This window comes from Paramisgurnus dabryanus, chromosome 19, assembly GCF_030506205.2.
Source record: "Paramisgurnus dabryanus chromosome 19, PD_genome_1.1, whole genome shotgun sequence".
Classification (NCBI taxonomy): Eukaryota; Metazoa; Chordata; class Actinopteri; order Cypriniformes; family Cobitidae; genus Paramisgurnus; species Paramisgurnus dabryanus.
In genome coordinates this window covers 12,296,646-12,323,389 of record NC_133355.1, presented here as the reverse complement: position 1 = coordinate 12,323,389, position 26,744 = coordinate 12,296,646, and the positions used below count along the sequence as shown (strand labels likewise).

Here is a 26,744-nt window from a genome sequence, read left to right as displayed (position 1 = left end):
CATTTACTTCCATAGTATTCCTTTTTCCTACTATAGAAGGGAATGGGGTCCACGAACGCTTTGGTTACAAACATTCCTTAAAATATCTTCCTTCGTGTTCATCAGAACAAAAAAATGTATACAGGTTTGTAACAACATGAGAGTGAGTAAATGATGACAGAATGTTCATTTTTGGGTGAACTATCCCTTTAAGTAAAGTACATGCAGCAAACCTAAGGAATATTCCAAAGGAAGCTTGTCAGAAATGTACAGATGAGAAACCATTGCAGACCAGCAATTGTGTTTAGTAATCGCCGATTAATGGTGGAAAAAAAGATGAAAAATCGAGATAGAGGAAGTAAGGTGGATGAGATGTATACTGCACCACCGGGAGTCTGCGGTTTTCTCTCATTACATTCCTGTTGCTTAGCCCTTTTAAAAGTGCTTAAGATGATTAAGTGTGCTGGAGGTACAAGATTAGCCAATTAGTCACATCCCACGACATATCTGCATATGTACTCATGTTGTGCCGTGGGAGGTCCCTCACTGTATGCTTGTGTGTGTTATGGGGTCAGCTAGAAGGGCCTACATTAATTGCCCTTTCCCCAGTGTGTGTATGTGTATGTAGACTCATTTAGATTCCTCTGTGGTGAGCCCTCAGTTCATTCCACTGTGTTCATTATCATACTCTAATAACTAGAACTGCGGCTTTTACAGAGAGAGATGCATGCGTTAGTGCCCTAGGGGTAAGAGGTGGGTGGAGGAGTGTTTGTGTGGGGGCTATGATTTACTTCCAATTCCTTGAAAGGCCAAACCGTAACTTCTGTATTGAAATATATGCTGTTAATATTTACAGGGCAATTATAACTAATACATGTGAAATTGTGAAAACTTATGCTGCTTTTTTCAATTTAATGGAAGTGAATGGTGACTGAGGCTGATAGTTACATTTATCTTTTGCCCTCCAGTACTCTGGGTTGTTGGAAAAACCCAACCTTTGGGTTTAATTTAACCTATCCTGGTTTGTTTCAATCATGGTTGAGTCAAATATGGGCATTTTCAAGGTTAATTTAACCCAATGGGTTAATCAGTACATACCTTTGTTTTAATAGAGATTTTGGGTAAAGTTCAGTGGTCTTAATAGGGATAATACTTTGAATCTGCTGTATTTAGTAATTACAATACTTTACATCCTTACTGCACTATTCCAGAACATTTTCATCCCCTTGTGTTTATCTATTTTCTCTCTCTTTCTTGCTTTCTCTCCCTTCATACAGTGCCATATATGAGTAATGAGCAATGGCTTCTTATATTCATCACCCTCTTTTGCATGTGTTCAGAAGGTCTTCATTGTATTAATTACTCTTATTGGAAGAATGATCATCGACCCTATCAGAATCCATCACATACCGAATCCTGTGGCGATCAGAACCCTTCCACGACCTGTTTTCTTGACGATTACCCTGGTAAATGATGACCATAGCGTAGGTGCTGATGGCACACCGTACCCCACAGGGATCCTTTACATTATGATAGTAAAGCTTGGCTAAAAGCATTGTGCCATGCTACAAAACACTAAAACAACTCATCTTAATGTTTTCTTTTTTAATTCTATGTCATTTTTTAACATAACATTATGGAGATGGCCTACTTTTTAAAGATAATTTTGCCTTTATCGCAATAGGATAGTGAAGGAGAGATTTGAAATGACAAGGGAGGGAACGGGGGACAGGATTAAGAACTTAGGTCAATGCGATGCTACTGGACCATAAATCGTAACATTACCCATGGGGCTATTTCTCAGAAAAGATACCCCATTTTTTTGAGCTGTCTGTATCTTGTGTTCAGATGCTATAGTGTGGTACTTGAGGAAACATATATGATATTAAAATGCTATCACAAATAATCTCAGGGGCTCTCTATCTCCACACCAATCAGCCTATAATATTGCATTTTTCAGTCCAGCACGTTTTACATTGCTGTGTCAGTTACGGTACCCTAGTGGCCTCAGCATTTTTTGCCTGACAATATTTGCTTCATTTTTATCCTTTTTATGTTTCTAAATTTAATTTGACAGTCTCTAAGCGCTGCTTCAGAGCTTGTTTGGCAGGACTAATTGGGTTGGACGAACCAAGGCAATCAAGTTGTATAAATTAGGCAATATAACAAAATAATCAATACACTTAAGTGTGTCACTTTAACAGCGGAATTCACATTATGGAAATAAAGCTCTTAAAACCATCATGTCGTAATGAAAGAACAACTGTTTCCAATATCACTGCTGCACTTGATGTTTGCTTCATGGTCAATTGACTTGACAGTTCATCCATGCCTGTGTTAATTGAACAAGGTAAGAGGTAAAGAGATAGAGCGAATGAAATGGGGAGAGAGAGAGAGAGCGAGACGGTTGGTGTGGAAAAGAGGATAGAAAAATGTGTGCAAGACAGAGAAAGTGATTTAGCGCTAAAACAGCATTGATTAGCTGTTCAGCGTTGCAGTGTTTCCCAGCTAACTCAGCCTCATCACAGCAACACAAACACATAAACACCCATAATTGGTTCATTTACAGATGGGAGGAGCCTCTGAATAATGGATCCAGGGATTACTGCTCTCTAGCAAGGGATAGCCAATAAAAAGCTGTTAACCCTGGATTTGTGTGCATGTTTGTGTGCATACTAAAGCAATAGTGAGTGTGTGCGTGTCAAATAATACATATCTCTTACATTGCATAAGAGGAGAGGAAAGATAAAGAGGACAAAAGTGGATCGTCACTCACTGCAAAAGAGCATTTCTGCCCCCGTTTTCTCCCATAGCGCCAATCATTCATCACCCCATCATGGCCCCTCGATGGAGTGGAACTGGTTTGGGGCTTTTGGGATATGGTGCTGGACAGGGAATGATGGGAGCGTAGTCACAATGTCATCACTAATCCAATGCTCTCATCCACTGGGCTAAATCTTCATCTATCAGCCAAACCCTGTGCCATTACACACTTGCACACACCCGAATACAGCTCAGTGGAGCATTGGGCTGGGCAGATGGAGTAAATATAGATAGAATTGGTTTGATTGGAATAGAAAAGGCCAGTGAGCTCCAGTGTGGCTGTCAGAGGGTAAGGAGGATAGATGGACATTAGGGTGCCCTCTCACACCTTTTCTAAACACACACACAGATTACTTAGATGCAGACTTTTTCCTAGCATAGACCGCTTTTAGAGCTAAAATTTTTCTTGGCATTTTTACCTGTTTTCACTGATGCAGAAAAGCTGTACATACAATTCCCCCTAAATTACATCACAAATATGTTTCATTGAACTTCCCATGAGCCTCGGATCTAGAACTAGACCTACATGTGTTTAGTGCTGCAGAAATTTTTTGGAGCTTCACATATCAACAGTTTTGAGCTAACTGCTAGGTCCACGCGTGCTTAATTCTGCAGAATGTTTTGCAGATTCCCACATAATTTTTTTATCCTCGTAACTGACACATTTCTACACATCAACCATCCCTTATTTGTTTGTATATTAAATGCAATCCATAACTCTTTTTGTGAAAAAATTATTGAGCAATTACATAAGCAATCAGTGTTCAAAAATGTCTCCTTACCTTACCCCAATTAACAACTGTAGAGTTGTAATAATACTAATTTATAAATTGCTGTGGGGTCGTATGTGGGTAATAGTATAAGCTGCAATTTTATGTTTAAACGGAGATGGCGATAGAGGGACAAATGCTACTCTTGGACCTTTAAAGTGCACCAATTTCATTGCTAAAAAACAATGTTATTTTGTGTATTTGGTATAATACAATGTGTTTGTGTGGTTTATGGTTCAAAAAACACATTATTTTCCACATACCATACATTTTTGTAGCTCCAGATATGCTGTTTTCCTCAAACGCATTGATTTTGTACAAAACTCATTGATCTGAAAAGCTCTGTGTCCCGGATTGGCCAACTAATCTGTACATTGTGATTGGCCTGAATACCTCTGACGTCAGCAGGAAATGTGACGCTCCTTACCATGTTTGAAAGATTCGGTCACAATGCAATTCTAACAGGTGTTAACTTACAGGCTGAAGGGGGTCGCACACCGGACGCGCAGCTCAGCGAACACATTGTTTTCTATAAGTATATGCACACCAGAGCCGACAGGTGGCGACTGTTCGCGGCACCCAGCTACGACTCAGGGAGTTGCTCAAATCCCTGTTGTGGCACAGAGCTCCACTCACAGGGTTAAACATTAAATTACATTATATTTTATTACAAATCATTAATGATTAACATTGGCTGCTAACGTATATTTAGCATTTTGAAGTAGACAATATCTGAATAAGCTTGCGCTAATTAATGTGCCATTCCGGTGTACGATACCTCCGAGTTGTCCTAGACGCAACTCGACGTGGCGCTGTGCGACACCGAGCTGTGCATCCGGTGTGCGACCCCCTTGAGTCTGAAGCGAGAGGAATTATGATCAGTGTTGGGGAAAGTTACTTTTAAAAGTAATGCATTACAATATTAAGTTACTCCCCAAAAAGTAACTAAATGCGTTACTTTTCATGGAAAGTAATACATGCGTTACTTTTAGGTTACTAATGCATTACTTTTTCTTACTTGGCTAATTAATTTTTTTTTTATTCATTAAACAGAAAAGTAACTCGCATTACTTTTTTTAAAAATAAATCAAATATTAATGTGTACATTTATAAAGTAATGCTTTACTTTACTCATTCCTTTAGAAAATTTATATTATTACGTAATGCACGTTACTTGTAATGGTTACCCCAACACTGAAAATGTCAGTCTTGTCTACTTCAACATCCCCAGGAAGTACATTTTTGTCTACAATCCATGTTTGTTGTAAATAGATTTACTTGCGTCATCGTTTACTTTAGGGTTTGTAACTTTTGCATATCGTTAACATGTACCAATTAGGGGTGGGCGATATGACCAAAATCTTCTATCACGATAGGATTAATTTTATATCATGATAACGATATGTATCACTGTAGAGTTTTGTTATGTTTTAATAAGGTTTAAATCTTTAATACCATAGAAATGTTCATAATTCTCACAAAAAAACATATACAAGCATAGAAAGAAGATAAAAACAAACAAAACTCAAGCTCTCTGAAGATACACAGTCAATAAGAATGATAATAAATAATTATGCATGTATGTATAGGCCTATATATATTTTTATTTAAGGTAGAAAAGTGATTTAATCAGGAGCAGTGAGAGATTTTTTTCTCAATGCTGTTTGATTAACACGAGTGACAGACAGGAGCAAAATTAGGTAACTTCCCCTTTAAGACCAAAGTCCGGATCCAATACACTGTTACACATGCGCTTTCTCTTTTAGCTGTTTACTTTCTCTTAAGACCTTCCTGGTCGTGTTTATGATGATGCTTGCAAAGACGGGAATTTTGACGCATATGTGTATTTAAGGCCAATAAAGCGGGAAAAATGCTCACGAGCTTAATAAGCAGAGGTCGCGCGACTTGCGCGCTCCTCACAGACAGAAAGAGCAGCGGTTGCGCGACTTGTCCGCTCCTGACACACAGAAAGAACGCACGCATACAGATCTGTTGTCTGTGTTTCAATGGCTTAAAATAACTTGTTTTAAAACTGCAGTGCTTAAATACGTGTACAAACGTTACGTTTTCGCGACCACACGCACAGGAGCGTGACGTGGGCACGTAACCTCGATAGAAACGATAGTCCAAAATCTCTACCGGTTGACAAATTTCTACCGGTTAATTTTGTCTACCGGTTTATCGCCCACCCCTAGTACCAATACACACTTACACACTAAAGGAAATGTAAAATTGTGAATCGGACAATAGTTGCTCTTTAAATATAAATTGGCTAAACTGGTTATGGTTATACTTTCAGAAACAGTAGCTACTGTAATCTAAGCTTTGATTAACATTTTTCCGTATCAAAATTATTTCCACATAATGCCACAGGCTTTGACTTAGAATCAGCACACAAAAAAGGGAAGAAAGTCACAGATTCAAAATGGAGCTACTGTCTGTGTTGACTACTGACAGTGAACATGCACTAAGGGTTCTTGCCACTTAATGAATTCCTAATACATTTTCCTTTTACATTACTTAAAACATAAAGCGTCCAGTAAAAGCAAAACAAAACTTGTTGAGTTGTAAACAAATTACCCCAAACACCTTAAAGATACCTTCAAGATAGCTTTGATTTTATTATTTGTTCATTAAGGTGACTAGATCATTCAATTTATTAATATTATAAGTTGTAAAAGCTACTGAACTTTTATAGCCATGTGGATGGATAAAGACCGGGTGCATAAATCATCATTTTAATTAATTTCAGATTAAATATGCAAAATAAAAACGATTTTATGCCTATATTATTTCAATAACAATACATGTACAAGCAGAGGCGTCATGCCCATTCAAACTGGGAGGACGTGCCCCCTTGGTTTTTTGAGCCAAATGGATTTTGCATGCAACCTGAAAATCAAACAAGCGTCCATCAATCGGTAACTTGCCTTTTAATCTGTTTAAATATGCACAATATTATTAATTATGTGCCGCATCCTTGTCACTTTTCAGAGATTTTTGCCGTTATGATAGTGTTTTGAACATGTTACTTTCTGGCGGCAGGCGCTGCAGTCAGAGCAGCCGCAGACGTCATCAGCGTGAGCGCGCTCACGAGCTTTCATGTTGCTGCTGGATTTGGCTATCTGAGGAATTAAAACGTGCAAGAAACGCTCACAACATCTTCAAACCGCAGTACGGTAATGTGCAGTTAACCTCCTCTGTGTAGAAAATGTATGTTTTAAAATGTGACCGTCTCGACGTTATATTAGTAGAAATTTCTAGATTCATCTCCTTGGCACAACGTCAAAGTTCGCTAGAGTTCACGTGGGCGCGGGATCACACATGCTCACATATGAGGTAAAGTTTAAGGCGAAAATTCGTTCCTCCAATCATTTTACCTAAACATATTTTTTTAAATCATTATTGAACATTAAAATCAATCACGTTGCTGTCATTTTCGTTGTTTATATACTTTATGGATTTTAAATGACATTAATTTCATAAAAACTTAAATAAATAAAACATGTCGTTTCTGTTTTAAATATGATAGCAATATCATGTCATTATTCCGATTGAATAGTATTTGATATGAAAGTGAGTCAACACTTTTATTTTGGAGTTTTTTGCATGAAGGCAGGGGCGCTCATATTGTTAGAAATGTAAGTGCCATGGAAAAGACTGAAAGCTCTATAATATAATTCGTTTGATGTATGTGTATGCACAAATTTCTGTGAACTGTGCACACTCTGCCCCCTTAAAAAAATTGGTGCATGACGCAAATTAGACGCAATTTAGATGGAATACGTCATATTAACGCGGCGGTGACGAAGACGACCCGTGTGTCTCAATACGTTCCCTAGCTCCCGAGGTCGTGAATCAGAGTGGCCCTGTCCCAAATGGCACACTCCGGACTTGTGGTCCTCCTCAGAGTCCACACTTTGATGACATCACGTAGTCCAGACTTTAGGGACCCTTGATGTGAGTCCACGTGGGTGCACCGGAGTCGTATTTTGGGACAGACTCGAGCATCACCCCGGAAATAGGAAGAGAGGTTGCCCGTCAGTGTGAACTCCTCCCTTCCGTCGCCTGATTGGTCTGATTGCCCTTTCGCAAGGACTTCTGGGTTGGCAAAGTGCGCGAAGCCTGCTGCAGTGCGGGCTTCGCTGAAGACCGCATCAAGGGGGCAAAGGAGGCGCTGATGAGCACACTTCAAAGCGTAAAAATGACAGATGGGACACCCTACGGACTCGTAGACTAAGCGAGAACGCGCAATTTAAGGCCACAAGACCGAAAGTCCACATGAAGTGCGCCATTTGGGACAGGGCCTATATCGTGTACACAGGTTCAGGCACTGGTAAGGACCCTAGCTCACTTCACATTGGGAAAATGTTCACTTATTTTTCTGTCACGTGGCTGCTTAAGCGCGTTGTTATCACTCACAGCTCATCAACAACCGGCAAAACATTTCTCTGACTTAATTTTAAAAACAGTACATTGTGAAAAATTCTGTCATTATTCTCTTAATTGTCTGTGCATAAAATTGGAGGCATATAATTACATTTTAAATGTAATAAATATATTTACAATTTTAAATAAATATTATTATTTTAAATATTGAGTAGATTGTAGTCCCTTACTGTGTAAGCAATGTGTGTTTATATTTACAACTTAAACAAACGTTTATCTTTATAAAAGTTCTGTAACATTTCATAAACTATTGAGTTGGATCACGTGATGTTCGGTTGGCGAGCTTCAGAAAAGGTCACGTGATTTCCGGTTAGGGAACATAGGGACCATCGATGCTCACTGGTTTTTGCGTTGCATTGTGGGAATTTTTAGGGAACGAACGTTCCAGTGCACTGAACAGATTTTGCGATTGAGGCCCTGTCCCAAATGGCACACTTCATGTGGACTTTCGGTCTCGTGGCCTTAAATTGCGCGTTCTCGCTTAGTCTACGAGTCCATAGGGTGTCCCATCTGTCATTTTTACGCTTTGAAGTGTGCTCATCAGCGCCTTCTTTGCCCTCTTGATGCGGTCTTCAGCGAAGCCCACACTGCAGCAGGCTTCGCGCACTTTACCAACCCAGAAGTCCTTGCAAAAGGGCAATCAGACCAATCAGACGACAGAAGGGAGTCGTTTACACTGACGGGCATCTTCTCTACCTATTTCCGGTGTGATGCTCGAGTCTGTCCCAAAATATGACTCCGGTGCACCCACGTGGACTCGCATCAAGGGTCCCTAAAGTCTGGACTACATGATGTCATCAAAGTGTGGACTCTGAGGAGGACCACAAGTCCGGAGTGTGCCATTTGGGACAGGGCATGAGACAGCCCTTAAAATGGCCGACTCCCTGATCAGTGCCCTGACTACTGAACAAGGGAGCTGATTGAGACACACGCGACAAAAATAGTTGAACGTGCATGCACTGCATTACGCCTACTGCAAATATTTCCCGCCGTCAAATCCAGAAGTGTCCTTGTATTATGCAATCATTAATAGTAAAAGTATCTTTGATTAATGTTAACGTCAGTGTGAAATTGGTAGAATACAAAATCCATAAGAAAAGCAAGTGAATTTAAAGGCATTTTTCTTTGTTTGTGTTGTCACAGTTGCTGCGTTTTACCGTTGCAGTATATATTATCAAAACTTACGATTCTAGACCTACAACATAAAGAGAGAAACAAAACGTGACAGGTGGTCTGTCATCATCACTGTCATCAAAAAGGAAAGCAGGACCTCAAAGATTTTTGGTAAGTTATTTTTGCATTTGTGCAGCAACATAACTGTAGATATTGCTTACAATTATGGTTTGTTTTTGTTTGTTAATGTTTTATTTCTGTGTGTGTCATGGCGGCATTTATTGAACTTCTCTGTTGTGAATGGTGCCATGCTTGTGAATCTTAAGTAAGCAATGGAAGTGTGGTCTTTACTGTAGGTGTCATGACATCTGGCACGATTTTATTGTGAAATTGCTTTAATATTGTGTATTGGTTTGTTTGTTTGTTGCTTTGTTTGTTTGTTTGTTGGTGTAAAAGGAAACCTTTGACAAACACTAAAAGAAAACATATCATATGAACATTTTAGGTCTTAAAAGTGCAAATTGTTCTTTCACCTGCAGTATCACACATACATTGTCAACTCTGGCTGTATATACACATGCTCTCTTCTTTAGCAGAGCACCTTGAGGCTCTATCTATCCTCTAAAGCTCATTGATTCTGTCAAGATTCAGAATGGAGAGAAGTCCATTCAACCATCTCTCTGTCACACTCACATATACTTCCATTTTATTTAACCTCCTCATGCATCCATTCCTTTTCCATTTTTCTTCTCCAATATTCAACTTTACACTCCCTCTCACTTTTTTAAAATCAATATTGATTATTATCTTTTAAGAGCTGTGTCTAGTCTGCAGCATTAGAGACAGGACACAGCATTGCTGTATTTTATTATATATAATCATCATCATTTCTGCTGTGCAGGAGTTACTACTCATCAGGAAGTGTAAATTGCAAGAGGAGGGAGAAATGAATGATGTGAGGTGAAATGAGTGTGAGGAGGGAAGAAGGCACAAAACCTATAGGGCAGCGCATATTGATTGTTTTTATGAACTGCAAGGATCTATGTGTGTGTTAAAGTCACTTTGTAGTTTAAATGGCTATTTTAGTTCTGTTTTGCATTTCCATGTAATTTTCTGAAAGTGATGAGCATAATTGTTATACAAAACTGTTTTACATCGATTATATTTAATCAATTGCAGAATGAGTGTGTGCATTTGGATTAGTACTGTATGTGTGCACTTGTACATTGTCCTTTTGTGGTCAGTGCTCCATCACACTGTTTCTGATTGGGCCATGATTACTATTGACACTCTGATGATAGACATGAATAAAAGTGACTGTGATAAGACTTTTACTAGGCTATCTCTCACCCACCTCTATCACACACCGTGTGTCTGTGTGTGAGTGACTACAGGACAGGAGAGTCACAGAAAATGAGATCGGAGTGAAATGGCTCGAGAGAGAAATATGGCTGTAGTTTTCTTTTGTAGCTGTCGCTGATAAAGCTGGTAGAAATTCTGTTTATAACACTTTCAAATCCATCAAATTGGCAGTGTAACCAATGTACCTTGTTTAAAATACTAATTAAAGCCATTTATGAATTTTGTGCATGCAAGGGAACCGTAAATCTGCTTGCGGCATGTGGTTTGTGTTCCTGTCTGCTAAACTGACCCTAAATGTATTATTTGAAAAGGGGATGATCTGAAGTTTGGTGAAAAAATATTTTCCAGTAGGAAAAATGGAGAGAGAGAGAGGGAGAGAGACAGAAAGAGGAGGGAGTAAAATAGAGAAACTCAAGAGGTCAACTGATTGTAGAGACCCATAAAAGTTCCATTAACCTGTTCAGAGTTAAGAGCCTGTTCAACTCCGCTGCAGACAACTATCACAAACAGAACATCACCATAAAAAGAAAACACACATAAACACATTACACTAAGACCTCTGCTATCTCCAACATACTTAATCTGGCCCAGCCTTGCATTTCCTCTGAATGAGTCACAACACAAGGGCGCCAGAGTGTACGTATTGAAGTGTAGGTGTTTGTATGCGTATGGTTTAATGTGCTCGCTCCCACACTCATTGGCTCAAACGCAAAGATCGTGTTATCTTTAAAGTTTTGTGTTAAACTTAGAAACCCAGATCCACCCTGGATGCACCACTCTTTCTTTATTTTTTTGCATAAATCTTAATTTTTTTAAACTTCTGAAAACCCAAATAAAGTCATGTTTTGTCATTTGCTATTTTCTACTTAAAATATAGTTATATTCTATATAGTTAAAAGAACATTATACAAAGACACTCTATTTAAGCATTGAGGTGCAAGAGGCAAGGCTATATTGTGAATTATGGTTGTTATTATTCTAATGTCATTTTAAAAAGGATACTTATTTATTAGGTGCTGTTCGTTTGTTGGAAGATGTAGTCCCCAACATGTGAACTTGAAGGAAACGTTGCTATGCAACAAAAATAATGGTCTGCTATGGGTGCTGCACATATAACCAAGTGAGCGGGTCATGGCTAAGCTATATTGCGAATATAGCCAAGCTATTGACCAGTTGGCATCAAGGACCTTTTTTCTAATTCCGTAAGATTAGCCATGTGATCATCAATCCTGAAATGGCAAAAATTAGACTAACTTTACCCACCTCCATTGTTAATTGTTTTGTATAATTTCTCTAATATTTTCTATGCGACTCATTTTCAAGTAAATGCATGCATGCTGTCAAGTTTCAAAAGTATAGAAGTGTGCCATTAAGCTTTTTTGACTCTAATGAAAGCTTATGCAAGCAGCTTTGTCAATGCACACAGCTTATGGCTTGAATCTTTAACAGCAGCGTGTAGAGGGGGAAACCAGGACACCCCTGTCATGCGCCAATGATTCTCTTGTCAGAGCGTGCCTTGTCCTGTTGACTTCTGGGGGTTGGGGGTTGGAGCATATCGGACACAAGTAAAAGGGACAGAAAGCTGTAATGAAAACACATCACTTGTTCCCATGGTTGCACCATCATACCTTTACAGTACTTCTTGCATACATATATACAGTACTTGCATAACATTTACAAGGAACATTACTGCCATCATATGTTTTTTCAAGAGTACTAGAAAATAACAATTTACTGTTAGGCATGAATATGGTGTTTGTTTTAACAAGACATAATTTTGGGCGAATAATTACAATATGTACATGAATATTTCTTAGCATTTATGAAGGTATATTCATATTTCCCAATATGAGATAGATTAAGATAGAAGAATGTTATTCAGTTGGAGATATCATTGAAAAAGATAGTTTGCTGTTGAACATCACACCTAGGTTCTTGAATGTGGAAGATGGACAAGTCTATGGACAAGTTCTAAAAAGTATCTTTGTCTTATTAAAGTTTAGCATAAGGAATTATTTAACTTCCAGTTATGAATATCGCTAATGCAGTCTGTTAGCTTAGAAAACTGGTGGGTTTCGCTAGAATGCGAGATGTAAAGCTCGCTATCGTTTGCATAGCAATGAAAACTGATTTGTATGTTTTCTGATACATAGAGGTAACATATAACGAGAAAAGGATAGGGCCTAGAACTGATCCCTGCGGTATGCCATATTTAACCTATGAGTCACATTACTTTTCCTCATTTACATAAACAAAGTGATAGCGGTCAGTTAAAACGATCTTAACCAGGCTAATGACTGACCACTAAATCCAACATAGTTTTTTAGTCTATTGAGTAAAATTGTTGTGCTAAGGCTGCACTAAGGCAGTGCTCTATACTTGTTGCCTGAATCCTGATCGAAATTTACTGTTTTTAGAAAGAAAAGGGATATTTGAAATTGGTCTAAAGTTGTTAAGCTGTCCCTGGTCGAGATGCAGCTTTTTAACGAGGGGTCTAATAACAGTTTGAAAGCTGTTGGAACCTATTCTAGTTCTAGCTCTGAGTTGATGATATCTAGTACCGGGTCTGACACTACAGGGAAATACCTCTTTTAGTAATTTTGTGGGTGATTCTTGAATTTAAATACATGATAACTTAAATCCAAAAAGTCCTGATTTAATATAAACATCTTATATTTTAGATTCATTGTTGCGGTTCGTCATTCTGTGGCTGTCAAATCGTGATGAGGCAGGATCGAAGTGCAGATAGTGAAGTTAAATATGCTCCAATAAACATAATCCATGGCATGAAAGACGATGACAAAAACCGGAAACTTGAATAAGAGTAACTGTGGCATGATCATGAAGTCAGCACATACAACTATATACAATAACCAACAAGTGACAATGGAAACATCAGGGCTATATACACAGACAGTGAACCAATAAAAACACGACACATAGAACAAGGAAACCAATGAGAACATGACATATCAGGGAATAGGGAAACTAGAGACAAACATTGCAATGAACGATTTCAAAATAAAAGACATGAACATAAGAAATTCTTAAAATAAAAGACAAGACAAGACGACATGACGGATACATAACAGACAGGATGAGAAAACTGTTTGGCGCAGTTGCCATGCAGCTTGGTGGCATGGTTGCCGAGTTATAAAGCGTCATGCTGTAAAATAAAACGAGGTGTGGAAAGAGCTGGAGAGGACTGCAAAGCCATTGGCTTCGTGAGCCATCATAAAACAATAACTTACTCCTATAAAGCAAAAGTGCTTATTAAATTATTTTAGCCAATATTGTATGATTTGGGCACACATCAGCTGAGCTTCACTTTTACAGTAGCAGGAAAAGTAGAGTCTGGTATAGTAAACAGTAAGTTTAAAAATATTGGCACCTAGCAATATACGTTTATGTGATACAATAGCAGCATATTTGTAAATAGCTGATTTTTGGAAGTTGTTTTGGACATATACTTTTTCATACAGGCCAAAAAGCATTGTAGATATGTATAGCATGCTAGTTTGCAAACAAAAATGTATACAATAACATTGTAACGTGCCTCAATCAGATATTTGAAATGTACTTGTGTTGAAAGATTTGAGGTCACACCATGTCATTTATCTGTGTTAACTGACTAGTGCAGGGACAAGATAGGGGAGGTGTCACCATTGAAACATTAGACAACCGCGACTATTGATTTTTCATCGTTGATAGCACAAAATGATTTTCGTGGTTGTTGAAAGATGGATGTTGTTTAAAATAGAACGTGTTTGCAATTTCTTTCATCATAATTTCAAGCGACAAGTTAAACTTGTCCAAATAACAATTTTAACATCTTTCTCTTCATTACATTCTCTGTGTGCAGTGTGGGGATTTTTCTCTCTACACTGTTAACCCAGATATTGTCTTTACTTAAACAATGACCTAAACATCACTTAATATTTTGTGTTTTGCATAAAAAAATCGTAACTTTTAAACATATAAAATCGACTGTAAGTCGCAAAATACATCTTTAAATTTCTGAATTTGCTTTAATCATGATGCTTATAATAGAGTGTAGGGGCATATGATAAACTGCAGGCAGTCATTAGTGTAGTTCTGTAGGCATACAAAATATAATGTTATAATCAATACAGAAAGGTTATCTGCCCTTACTACAGTGAGTGAACATGACATGTCTTGCAGGTTTAACAAAGGCTTATTATCAATTCATCTGTAGTAAGTTCTACAAGGTAACCTGTCAATTATTTGAAGACAAAGATAATGGAAACATGAATATGGCTTAGACTCCATCTTAGATTTAACACTTTTCTATTCTCAAATTTTTGTAAGGTTAGAGCAGAATACGAATTTGTATACAGGCCCCTAAAAGCTACTTGGTATTTAATTATCAGTTTTACAGAAATCCAAATGGGATTACTTTCCATCTTGATCTAAATACATCTACTGTAGAGGGGGCTGTATGTTTAATTTTCAAAAAGAAGCAGCACATTTAGATGTTCCATGAATATACAAATGTTTACATGCTTTTCATTTTTATAGCACAAAACCAATAATTTTTTATCCATATGTTGAATTAGCAGACTAGCCAACAGGAGAGATTCTGGCTGCATCTAATAATTGACCAGGTTAACCACATTTCTAGCCCTCTGTTTTTCTCTCGCAGTAGTAAATGAAGAATGTGGGGCCATCGACCGGCTGCTCCTCTGATATGTGAATCCATCAGTATAGGCAATGAAGAGCTGGGTAGAGCAACTATTGCAATTGAAGCTGCTAAAATGTCCACAGTAGATCTATATAGAACAAAACAGGAAAAGAGAGAATGAAAGAGCCCAGGAAAATAAATAAATCTACTAGGTGATTACAATTACAAATAATTTGCAGATATCTATAAAGCAGGCATCCTTAAGTGTTAAATGTTGTCAAATGTGTTCAAATTGGTAATATTATACTACACTTAATACATAACTGACTGTATATCTGCCACAATGTGTTTTTGCTTTGAGCTAAAGAATGCGGACAGTAAAAGCCTTAACTACCTTACCATTAAAACAGGAGAAGTTTAAAAGATAAACTTTAAGACAATAGGGACTGCTTATGTACCTACTGCACAAGATGAGTTGATTAATTTTGTCAGATGTCTGAGAGGAAATGCAATGACAATCCCGTATAGAGCAAAAGCATTTCATTTCGTTTATTTGGTTTTTGACATATGATGTCATAAAGCATTTGACTGATCTTGAAATATGAAACCTGATATTTGATTAAGACATGTTAAAGAAATTCTCTGGAGATTGTTGAATAGCACATATCTAAAAAAAAGACAATATTACAAATAAGGTTACAAAGTTTTAAAGATATTTACTGTAAGCTTACCCCAGGCCCACAATGACTAGTAAACACTGGTATAATAATATAAGCTGAGTTCGATCAAACATTTAAATTTAGAGATGGAGTTACATAGCAGGAGCCAGTAAACCAACAGGCCAATATGATGCTATGCATTATGCTAAATTACAAAAGACATCGCACGTTGTTTTTTCTATTGAAAGAAGCCTTCTCCTGTGCACCGTAAATAACGTTGATAGATATCAGAGGAGTATGACTTTTACACACGATTTTATTGATTTAATATGACCTCTGCTTTCTTAATGCTATTGGATGCCTATTTAAGCAGATGAAGGCTCAGATTGTCCCGTGCACTTCTGCATTAATTCCCCATTCATCATCATTAAGCAGTGAACGGTCTATTCACGCCCCTCTCTGCCTGGTGTAAATGAGAACGTAAACAGGGTTTTAAACAGTCGTATCCTCCTAACAGACAGATGTGTGATACCGCCCCAGCCTATGGAGTATTGTTGCTCCAGAAAAAGGAAACAAGATGTCAAATGGTATTCTCATTTACAGTCATCTCTCTTGTTTTTTTTTTTTTTTGTAAGTGCTGTTGGTGTAATTTTACTGCATGTGACTACATCATGTCGCTTTTCATCTTATTTATTTTTAGATGGTAGCTATATACTCATACAAAACAAATATTTTAAAGAACAATCTTTATAAATTTCTATTGCCTGTAAAGCCCTTTTCCACTACAGATAGTATTTTGTTCAACAGAACAACACAATTTCATTGCAATTCGTACGTATTTCACGATGTGGGTATTCGTAAGGTTTTACCCTACCCATACCCAAGCCAACTAATAAAATACGAATTCCCGTGAGATCAAGCTGAACCGAAAGGTTCTGGATGGAAAAGGTTATTTGTCGAACCATACAGGCAAAAACAAAATTTGAACCTTTGAGTGTTCAACCTAAATGCTTGTGAGTAAATCAGTGGATAAATTAATCAGTGCGATAGCTTTACCTAGTTTACCAACATTGGGGAAGATATACGGAGATAAATACATGACAGATTTATTTCATCCCACATGGTCATTGGTGCAGGTAAACTGGCATTGGGTGCGCGCAGAAAATGTCACATTTTTAGTAGGCCTATCTAACAAAAAATTATTGGACAGCGGTAAACTATCACCTCTATGGTATTTATAGTTTCCTTGCTTTTTAAAAATGTAGTAGCCTAGGCCTATTATTATTCATTGTCAATTTATTCGCTGGTCATATTCCTACCTGCGCCTTTAATGATTTAATGTAACACGCAACATAAATCCGTCTTTGGGTTTGGTTAACTGCTGCGTTTAAATGGCGTATTATTCCAAACATATGCATTTTAATCAACTTGGTCACACTTACAAGAACTGCTTCTAATAAGGCCATCAATCACACGCTCAACCAGGACCTTCTGTCGTAGGCTTGTGTGTATTTATTATGTTGGGGTGGGGGTGGCTGGAGTGGAGAGTGGTTGAATTGTCTTAGCATGCGATCACTAGAAATTTGTATACGAAAATAATATAATTAAATATTTAAAATACCTCTCTTTAAACAGTCGAAATTCGGTTCAAAAATATAAAAATGTTTTTGAGTGGATACATGATATAGTATTATTCTTCTGAATATTATTATTTTTCTGTTATTAAAACAGGTCACAATACTACAATGGAAATTGAACAGTTTTGTTTTTCTTTGTTTTCTATTATATTTCTAAATATTTTATTATTATAGAAATATTTTATAAAGACAACTTGTACAAGTAGACAACCCAGTAGTCTTCAGTATTATGTCCAGAGGGGTTCAGTTTGATGTTCAATGTGCCACAATTAAGCAACAAACCCAGCTAATTAGCTTGAGTTGATTGGTTAGGTTAAAAGCAACATTGATCTTTCTGCATTATAATATCACCGCAAGACATTTTATTTTTCTTCCTTTCTATTAAGGGCGACGTGAATATGTCTTGTGCTAACTGCGCCTGGGGACTCCTTAACTGTCAAAAACTCTATATCCAAGCTATTAGATGGCCTAATTTCGGTATTTCAGATGTAAATGGTAGAATCCATGTTAGAAACAAAGCTGACAATATTGTTATCTCAATGCAAATCCAATGCAAATAGTTTAATTAATGTTAATGATATCATAAGTAATTCGGTTGCTGCTTCTTATGGCTTTTGTTTTCGTTTTTGTTGCGTTATTATGCTTCGACAACATTTACAAAAAAATACTGCACTATTTTATTTCACTCGTCAATGTAGCATATTTCTTGCACATTGTGCAAAGGCAATTTTTTTCCAAATTATTATTTTGGTATTTTTGATAATGAACATACATTTTTTCTGTTTTCGTTTAAAATACAGTTTATTATGAAAATCAATTTAATCAGAACTTTAATCAGAACAGTACTGACCTATTTCTCGCATTTTCTGGAGAATGTTCAGCAGAACAAATATGTGAACTGTACATTCATTTAAAATTGGATGATGCAAAAATGTAAGTCAGAATACATAAATGTAAATACAATAAAGACAAATGAATCAATAAATAATGCTGCTTTTGATTTTCATAAACACTGACGTTATGTTTAACGTATAACGTTATTGAGGCTTTAATTAGCCTACCATTTTATTTGTGTGTAGGCTATGTAATTTAAGCCAACAGCAAGGCGTGAAATGGATGATACAAGATGGGAGTCTAGGGGTAAACGTATTCAGCTGACGGTATCCGGGTGAGACAGGGATCTCAGGTTTGCCAATAAGACAGGCATCTCTGGCTTGCCCCAATTTGCCGCATGTGATTGTCCAATGGATCTCTAGCGCATCTTCTCCCGTCGAGCCTTGCGCGGAGCTTCTTAATCCGCTCCCCTGGCGCCTTGTTACTGGTTTGGCAGACAAGTTTCTGAGCGTGCAGCATTATCATTAATTCAACATTCAAAATTTCTCCCATCCGAATACATCACTCCTTAATTTCCCCCGCATCTGCACATTTCATTGTGCTACCGGGACCGGGTGTTGGTGGGGGAATAATGAGCCAACCTTGTTCGGTTATCAAATCCCCTTGTTAAAAATCAAGATAAAAAACATTGTTTTAATATGAAAGAAACAGCATATGGGTCCATTTGTACGGAAAATAAAAAGTATAAATTATCGTTATGATAAAGCATTTGCGCTATTCTTCAGCCATTCAATTTTGTATAAATAAATTTAAAAGTCTCCTATATGATATTTTTGTTAAAATGTTTTACTTCATATGTAATTGCTTTAATACGATATCTCGGTTTTGAACATCTAGGCTACTTTATCCAAAGATCATTTTCAGCAAGATATCCGTGGCCTGTCAGTGGTAAGGTAGGCTTTTCTTGCATGATAAGCTTAGCTTCTTAACTGGAATTATTCACAGTTTTGAAACCTCATTAAAAAGCAGATTGCTTTTGTGTTGCACAGAGTACTTTGGGTCATTTATGCGTTAAATTGTTAATTAAATATTGCCAAAGTTCCCAAAGTTTTTCTTGATAGTGCCTGGAGAATTCGTAGCCCTTGATATCGTCTTATCTTGTCAATGGTACTTCCTCACGCTGGTCCATAGAGACTGAAGATGATTTGCTGAGAACTGCGGGCGAGAACGTAAGAAAGGCCTCAGTCCGGGTCGTGGGCGAACAGGAGAAGTCTGCGTTGTTAGACCTCTGTGGGAGCCCGTTTGTCTGACTGGCAGCATGACAGGCAAGGCAGGAGCATGGGCTTCCCCCAGGACCAAGCCCATGACCCGGGCTGGGGTACAGTGATGGGTGTCTGAAAGCGCACAGCAGGTCAGGACGAGGGTACGGATGCGAAAGAACCCGAAAACTGTCCAGCGAGCGCAGAGGGTTGGTGAATGGGCCACCGGTGGCAGAGGCTGAACCTGCAGTGACACCGCTTAAAGGAGAGTAGTAAGGTAGGGGAAGATGAGATTGAAAAGGATAGGGCAGGCTGCCTGTGGCTGCAGCATGGCTCATCATATAGGTGTAAAAGGCGGGGTCCGCGGGATGTGGCCAAGTCATGGCCAGCCGCTGTCTCTTGTCCTTCATGCGACGGTTTTGAAACCACACCTGTAACCAAAACAAGAACATTGGTCATCTGATAATAGTAACTGACTGAGGCCTAGTGCATTTAGGCAAACAATTTTGACTGTGAAGAGTGTTGCATGCCATATTTAAGAAAATAACAGGCCAATTAGTAAGTAACTGGATTTACGATATAGTTTGTTTAATGTTATAATATAAATATTTCGATCATTCACTGCCATTAGATTTTTTTATAGCCTAAACAACGAAGACTTAATGGAGCACTGATCTTAGATAATGGTAGCTTTATGGAACATGTCTCTTCTAATCAAAAGAATTATAGGCTATACAATTTGCGTGTTGAAATAAAATTTGTTTTTTGTTCGGGGACAAATGCAGAAAAAGTAGCTTTTGGCGCATATGGTTGACACAAACGATGACAAAGCTATAGGAAATTTGAGGAAATAATTCCAACTGTACTTATTATATAAATCTAAAAATATATATAAATATACTAATCAACACTTAAATCAAGTAACATACACACACCTTTATTGTTGTTTCCGGTAAATTTAGGGCAGCCGCCAACTCGCATCTTCGTGGCCTGGACACGTAATTTTCCCGGTAAAACTCTTTCTCCAGTCGTGCTATCTGCTCTCTCGTGAAGGCTGTTCGATAACGTCTCATCTGGTCAGAACCATAGCTGAGAGCACCAGGGCCCGAACCCAATTTACTGTTGTCCATGCCGAGGTCTTTAACGTGGTTCGGCGAGTCCGTCTCGAGTCCTTACACAAAATAAACATGACTTATTTTAAGAATTCAACAAACTATTACAAAGTATTCACTTACCCAATTAATTAAAAAAGATTGCATTGTTAAATCCGTTTGTTTTTTGCATTATTAAACAGAAAGATGTATAACATTAAAATTATCATTAAATCTTACAATATTTTTCCTCAAATAAATAATATATTTATGTATTGTTAATAATATATCAATAATGTTTTAAAAGATTTCAGCGGTTTAAAAAATTGCGTTGCAGACTGATAACCAATTGAATAAATAAATACATTGCCATTTTTTTATTTTTTTTATTTGATTTTTTTTTCATCATTATGTATTCAACAAAAACGTTTTTCTTTCTCTGCACTAGTTGAACGTATTTATTTCTATTAATACATGTATTCTAAACGAGTACAAATGTGTACTGAAAACATAATGTAATCAAATAAATCAATCTGTTGCATTGTTGAACATCGATTTTGGGTCAACAATTTCAAAAAACGCAGAACGTTGAATGTGACAGCGATTTGTGTTGCATAACTGCACAACTTTTAAATGTCTGGCCGCAAAATCCTAGATGCACTATAGATGCACTGATGTGACTTGGAAATTGACTCGTTAACAAGATAACATGAGCTGACATTCATACGCACTTTCCAGCAGTGGTCGACCAGACCGACAAATCAAACGTAGTATTGATTTTACTAACTAACGATTAATATAAATGATAAAAATCAAGAAGTCAGCCATCGTTTTACTTACCTTGTGCACTCGGATAGTCCATGCTCTCAGGGGTACAGCTGACATCTATTTCTTCATAGAGGTCTGATTCCGCATCTGAGCTGCTGGTCTCTTTGTTATGAATGTCTGACAGCTCTCTGTCCGGCGCAGATGGCTTGCTATCCAGTCCCACATCTCCGCACTTTGCGCTACGATGTCCCTTTCTTGTTTCATCAAGATTCCGCGAATAAGATACGGGACAGGGGCTTACGCTGTTCTGGCGAATCGGTTTGTCCGTGTGCTCGCGCATGGGGTCTCCAGTACCTTCAGAAAAATGAGAGACAGTTTTGCCAATCTGACCACCTTCAGCGCGCATCAACATGTCCTTACAGCTGTCCATAACCGATAGACTAAGCAGGTGGCCAAGTTTGCTAGAGCTTGGTTAGACAACAAACGCAGACGATGAGCTGTGCGATGCAATCGCTCGAGAGTGCTGCACGAGCTCTGGGAGGGATCACCATTGCCCTCTCTCTCCTCCAGCGCTGTCATTCTTAATAGGGCAGTCGTCATAATAGATAGCTCAGTGACGCCACGCGTCGATATGTGGTGAATAAACAGCGGGAGAGTAGAGACAGAGGTGAATTTAAGGCTACTCCACACATAACATCGGCTTAACACGAAGTAGAACAAAATATGACCAAATCTATATTTCCTAGGCTTAGTTGGGCATGTTCAGGTGATTTTATACTGACACGATGATCATGCGTTAATGGGTTTCGCTTGACTTTTTTGTAAAAATGATTTTTTACAATATACTTATTCCATTTACCAACACCCCGTTTTATGACTATATTATATATCCCTATTTATATAATTTGTACAGCCTGGCGATTCGTATGAATACGTACGAAGTGAATTGTACAAAATCAAACGATTACGGAAAAATTAAATAGACCTCCGGATACTTTCCTTAGTTCCTGAAATGTAATGGTTAGAGGCTAAGGGTTTTTGCATATATTAAGCAAAAATATTTACGGGTGAAAAAACTATTTGTAAATTTTACAAAACAATTAGGGTTTGATAAAACCATGTCTATTATATTCATATATTGCCGTCTTGAGCCCCCTTGAATAAGAGTCATAATGGCAGACTTTCAGAATATATTAGCACATGTTCTTTCCCGATCAACACAGTCAGTGCGCGCTGGAAGACGTCAGGCTGAAGGAGAATATCCAAAAGCTGAGAAGGGCTGTCTGTCTCTCAGCCAGCGGGGTAATTTGAAGCGAACACGTTCAATTTCTTCCCTATGCTTAGCATCTCAGTCCTGCTTCTCTATCTTATTTCTTCTTTCTCCCGCCCTAACGTAATCTTCCAAAGTGGTGTCAAGTAAAGTGCAAAAAGGTCAAGTCTCCGTGACCAGGAGTAAGAATAACAGGCTATTTGACATTTAATTAGATTTGTTTAAGCTGGGCCAACAACGCATATTCTCACCGCCTACTGGTGGAAGGCGGCTTGTCGAGTTTCACTAACTAGTCTGAACTTTCCAGGTTACACATGATTAGAGTCCATACACCACTTCCAGTGATAATAATTAATTTTCTTTGTTACCATTTTATTTCCACATTAAAATGATCAATGTAGAATATCAAAAGTTGTTATTAGAACAAGTAAATGTGGCATGTCCACTGTAAAATCTAAATGTGTTATAATATATTATCCAAGTATACGTTTGTAATCCTAACGGTTAGTAAGATAGATGTTTTTTCATCTTTATTTCTGATATTAGATATAAAGATAAGAAAATTTTAAATTACTGAATTTGATATCGTTCCAAATACAGTTTCATCTCTTGGATTTTGACAAAACAACACTTGGTATTTAATGGTAGTGTGTCCTTTTTTTCGGCTCCTGTAGTCTGTCGGATACCTTATAATGAATGAAAAGATAACGCAGTGAACTGCTTGCTTTTCGGGAGGAGGCCGCTCCCTCCTCCTCTTTGATGTCAAAGCTCGGGCAATAAAAATTCACTACAAACCATGATGGAGCTGAATAGTTTTAAGTAATATGGTAAAAGAGGCTTTGAACTTGATATAATGTCTTTGCCCAAATTGCTTTCATCGTTTTTGTTGGCGTAATACAACCCTTTGCAACTATGTGGCTTTCCTTTCAACCGCATTTAACAACACTGTTGATGCACCACAGAGTCAGCAATAGAATCATAACCTAGTGAGATGTAATTAGTTAAACTGTATCTTAACTAAACACAAACCACAGCTCGCTCTGCAAATACAAACTTTTTTGCGAAACAATGCAGTGTGTTAAAGCTTGGAAATAAACGGTCAAATCTGTAGCAGAGCAAATGATTTGGTTAAGAGGTGCTCAGTCAAGTCTCAAAGTATTTTGTGTCTGTGAATCGCTGATGAAAATGGTGGTAATTTTCAATCCATTCTACTTCAACAAGTTCTGAATAACCTAGTTGACTAGGCTTGTTGGTAACATGGACAATAAAAACGTAATTTTTTTAAGAAACTCTAAGAAAGGGTGTGTTTTACATATTGTTTTGTGTTATCGTATTTAACACATTGTGTGGTATTTTAACACATTATGTGTCATTTCACGTTGATTTTCTGTTCAAATAAATAATAGGGACAACACAAGATGTGTTAAAACAACACAAGGTGTGTTGTTCCAAAAATAACACAGATATGTGTATAGTTAAGGACACAATATTAACATATTCGCTTTAAGGGTGATTAATTCATCATATTCAACACAATACTGGTTTTTAATAAATGTGATGGTACTAAAATTTTACAAATCAACACGGCATGTTTTCCATCTTTCTTGTTCAGTGCGTGGTAAATACTGGGATGTTTAACACGTGCTACAGCACATAACCGCCCTGTTTTATAAAAGAGTGAGTGGACAGCACACGCCTGTTAGAGAGTGACGTCATGAGTCCTATTTGTGTGGTCGCGATGACAATTCTTCTCTGAGCTGTCCTCGTGCGCCCTCGCCCGTTAGAAGAGATAAGGACAGATTTTCTCTCCCTTTCGTTTCAATTTTCATGTTTCCTTGTGATTTACATACAATATTTTCACATTATCTGTGCACACTTGCACAATTTCTTAAACTTTTTTTGTCTTGTTGTTTCCTTCCAATAACTTTAAGTTAAGATCTCTTAGTCCGATATCAAGATAATCAGTTGTCTTCTGACTCAAAAATGTTTACACAGTTATGTGTAACTAAAGCTTAACATGAAGCTCTAGTTTAGACAGTACAGCAGGGAACTCTCTAGTCTTTGGTGCCCATTAATGCGAAACTATTACAAAGTAGGACGAGCAGTTGTTGAGCAATTCGTTTACATAATGAAAATTGTGCTAATTGTCCAATATGTGTAGTCTAAGTTTGGGGTATGACTCGCCAACATGGACTCTGACATTCCTTGTTGCTCATATTGTGTACATTCCTAAACCACCAATAAACCTTTTGTGGGCGGAGCTTTCAGTCGTCCTTGAACTTTTAACATTAAGATAATGGTTTCTTCTCTTGTGGAAAGAACGCCCTCTTTAAGAAGCTCTTTTCTAGATTTTTATAGATTCGATATCGACAGTTTTAGGTATTTTAATTGGCAGTAATGAAATGTTTGTATTGTAAACATGTAGTAATGTAAGTTTTCCCTGTAAGAGATCGTGCTATACAATTTTAAAAACGCATTTATATTAAACATTTTAAAACATCTTGCCTAAAGTAAGATGTTTTTGTAAGATGTCTTTTTGATTGTCCTTTAAAGGGCGATATCTAACTAAAAGTATGCTTGCTTAAATTATTTAAAATAATGAAATAAATAAAATTTATTTTCGTTTACTTTAACTGAAATTAGGTAGGGATTTTCTTGTTTTGATTACATTTAGCATGGAAGAAGATGGGATTTCGATTTCATTGAAAGTTTTTGAGAATGTGAAAAGGAATGAATGTTATTCAAGTGAACAGACTTGCACAATGTCCCAAAGTTATACATTACATATGCTAAGAAGTTGTATTAGCATACTAACCTGCGTTTTGTAGTTTGCTAGCTTGTATAGGTAAATGCTAATAATTAATTTGTTACTTCAATTACCAATCTTGTTGGTGTTTACTCTGTTCATTTAAGGTTCTTCTACACGAGTTGTCTATGTTGAGTTTGTATTTTTGAATGAACCACTTTTCAAAATGAAAAAGATTCAGCCAACATTTGTTATAGTGTTCAAGTTGTCTTATGCTGGCCTTATGAGTGAGTACAGGACCGACCCGCGCTTTTCTTAATTTATCGCTAAGATCATCTTGATCTTTAATTGTTCATAATGTGGGTTTTATTGTTAAGTAGCATATTTTCAATTAAAGTGTTTATGTAATGCGGGTAATAATTTTAGGCCTTGTCGCGCGGTGACTCTTGCATATCCGTCCCCAGTGCTCAGAACACTTCCTCTTGATGTCTAAAACAACTGTGCCCAACTTGAACTTGACCATGGTTTGCACAGTATTCTCAGCTCTTCGCTGCATTATCTTTTAAGTAGCAGAGGGCAATTTTGGTTTGTATATGTGGGAATTATTTCCAACGTGTAATTTAATAAGCTTGAACAGTATTTGAAATAAAATAATGCCCTGAATGCTCACATAAGATGCACACTGTCATATAAGTAAACGTTCTACCCACATACTGTTCATCTTTACCGCAAACAGAAACACAAAACTCGTTGGAAAACGCATTCATTAATCAAGTTTTATTACTTGAACTTTTGTGAAACGCACAAAATATAAATACTTTGTCGAATCTCACAGTGACCTTTAGGGTACAGAACGTAAATGTAGCCATTCTTTGAAGTGTTAGATCGTTTTTTCTCTACTAAGATAAACTGAATTTGTCTTTAACCCAAACGCTTAAAAACATTTATTTATTAAAATTGTTTTATTCCATTGTATACATTTGAGGTTTGAGAAGCAGACCTATAGTTCACAGCACGATTTTGCATATCACATTTGAGCATCGCTTGCAGTATGATTCAGATCTTTGTCGGTATATACCTTTACGCTTGTCCATATCACATTTATGGCTCTGCATTCTAAGTAAACACGTACGAGATAATTAATTCTACTGATAGCATACAGTTTATATTGGCATATAGACATGATGCTCAATATTCTGTTAATCAAGCTAGTACTAAAGCCATTTTATCTCATATTATAAGCACATGGTATATAGCATTAGAGAAGTCATTAGTTTACATGAGTAAATTAGTGTGAATTAGGTTATTTTATTATTTAATCAATTAAAGCTGATTAATCTAA

The 26,744-nt window shown here is 37.3% G+C and overlaps 1 protein-coding gene across 1 annotated transcript; it reads right to left on the bottom strand.

Moving 5' to 3' along the window:
- Window positions 1–18,298: 18,298 nt before the first annotated feature.
- evx1 (even-skipped homeobox 1) lies at window positions 18,299–21,940 on the bottom strand. The gene is made up of 3 exons (XM_065282270.1): window positions 21,459–21,940; window positions 20,463–20,698; window positions 18,299–19,958 (listed from the first exon to the last, which is right to left on the bottom strand). The coding sequence occupies exons 1-3, from the start codon at window positions 21,814–21,816 to the stop codon at window positions 19,422–19,424; spliced, it is 1,131 nt and encodes a 376-aa protein (XP_065138342.1). The 5' UTR covers window positions 21,817–21,940; the 3' UTR covers window positions 18,299–19,421.
- Between the last annotated feature and the right edge of the window lie 4,804 nt (window positions 21,941–26,744).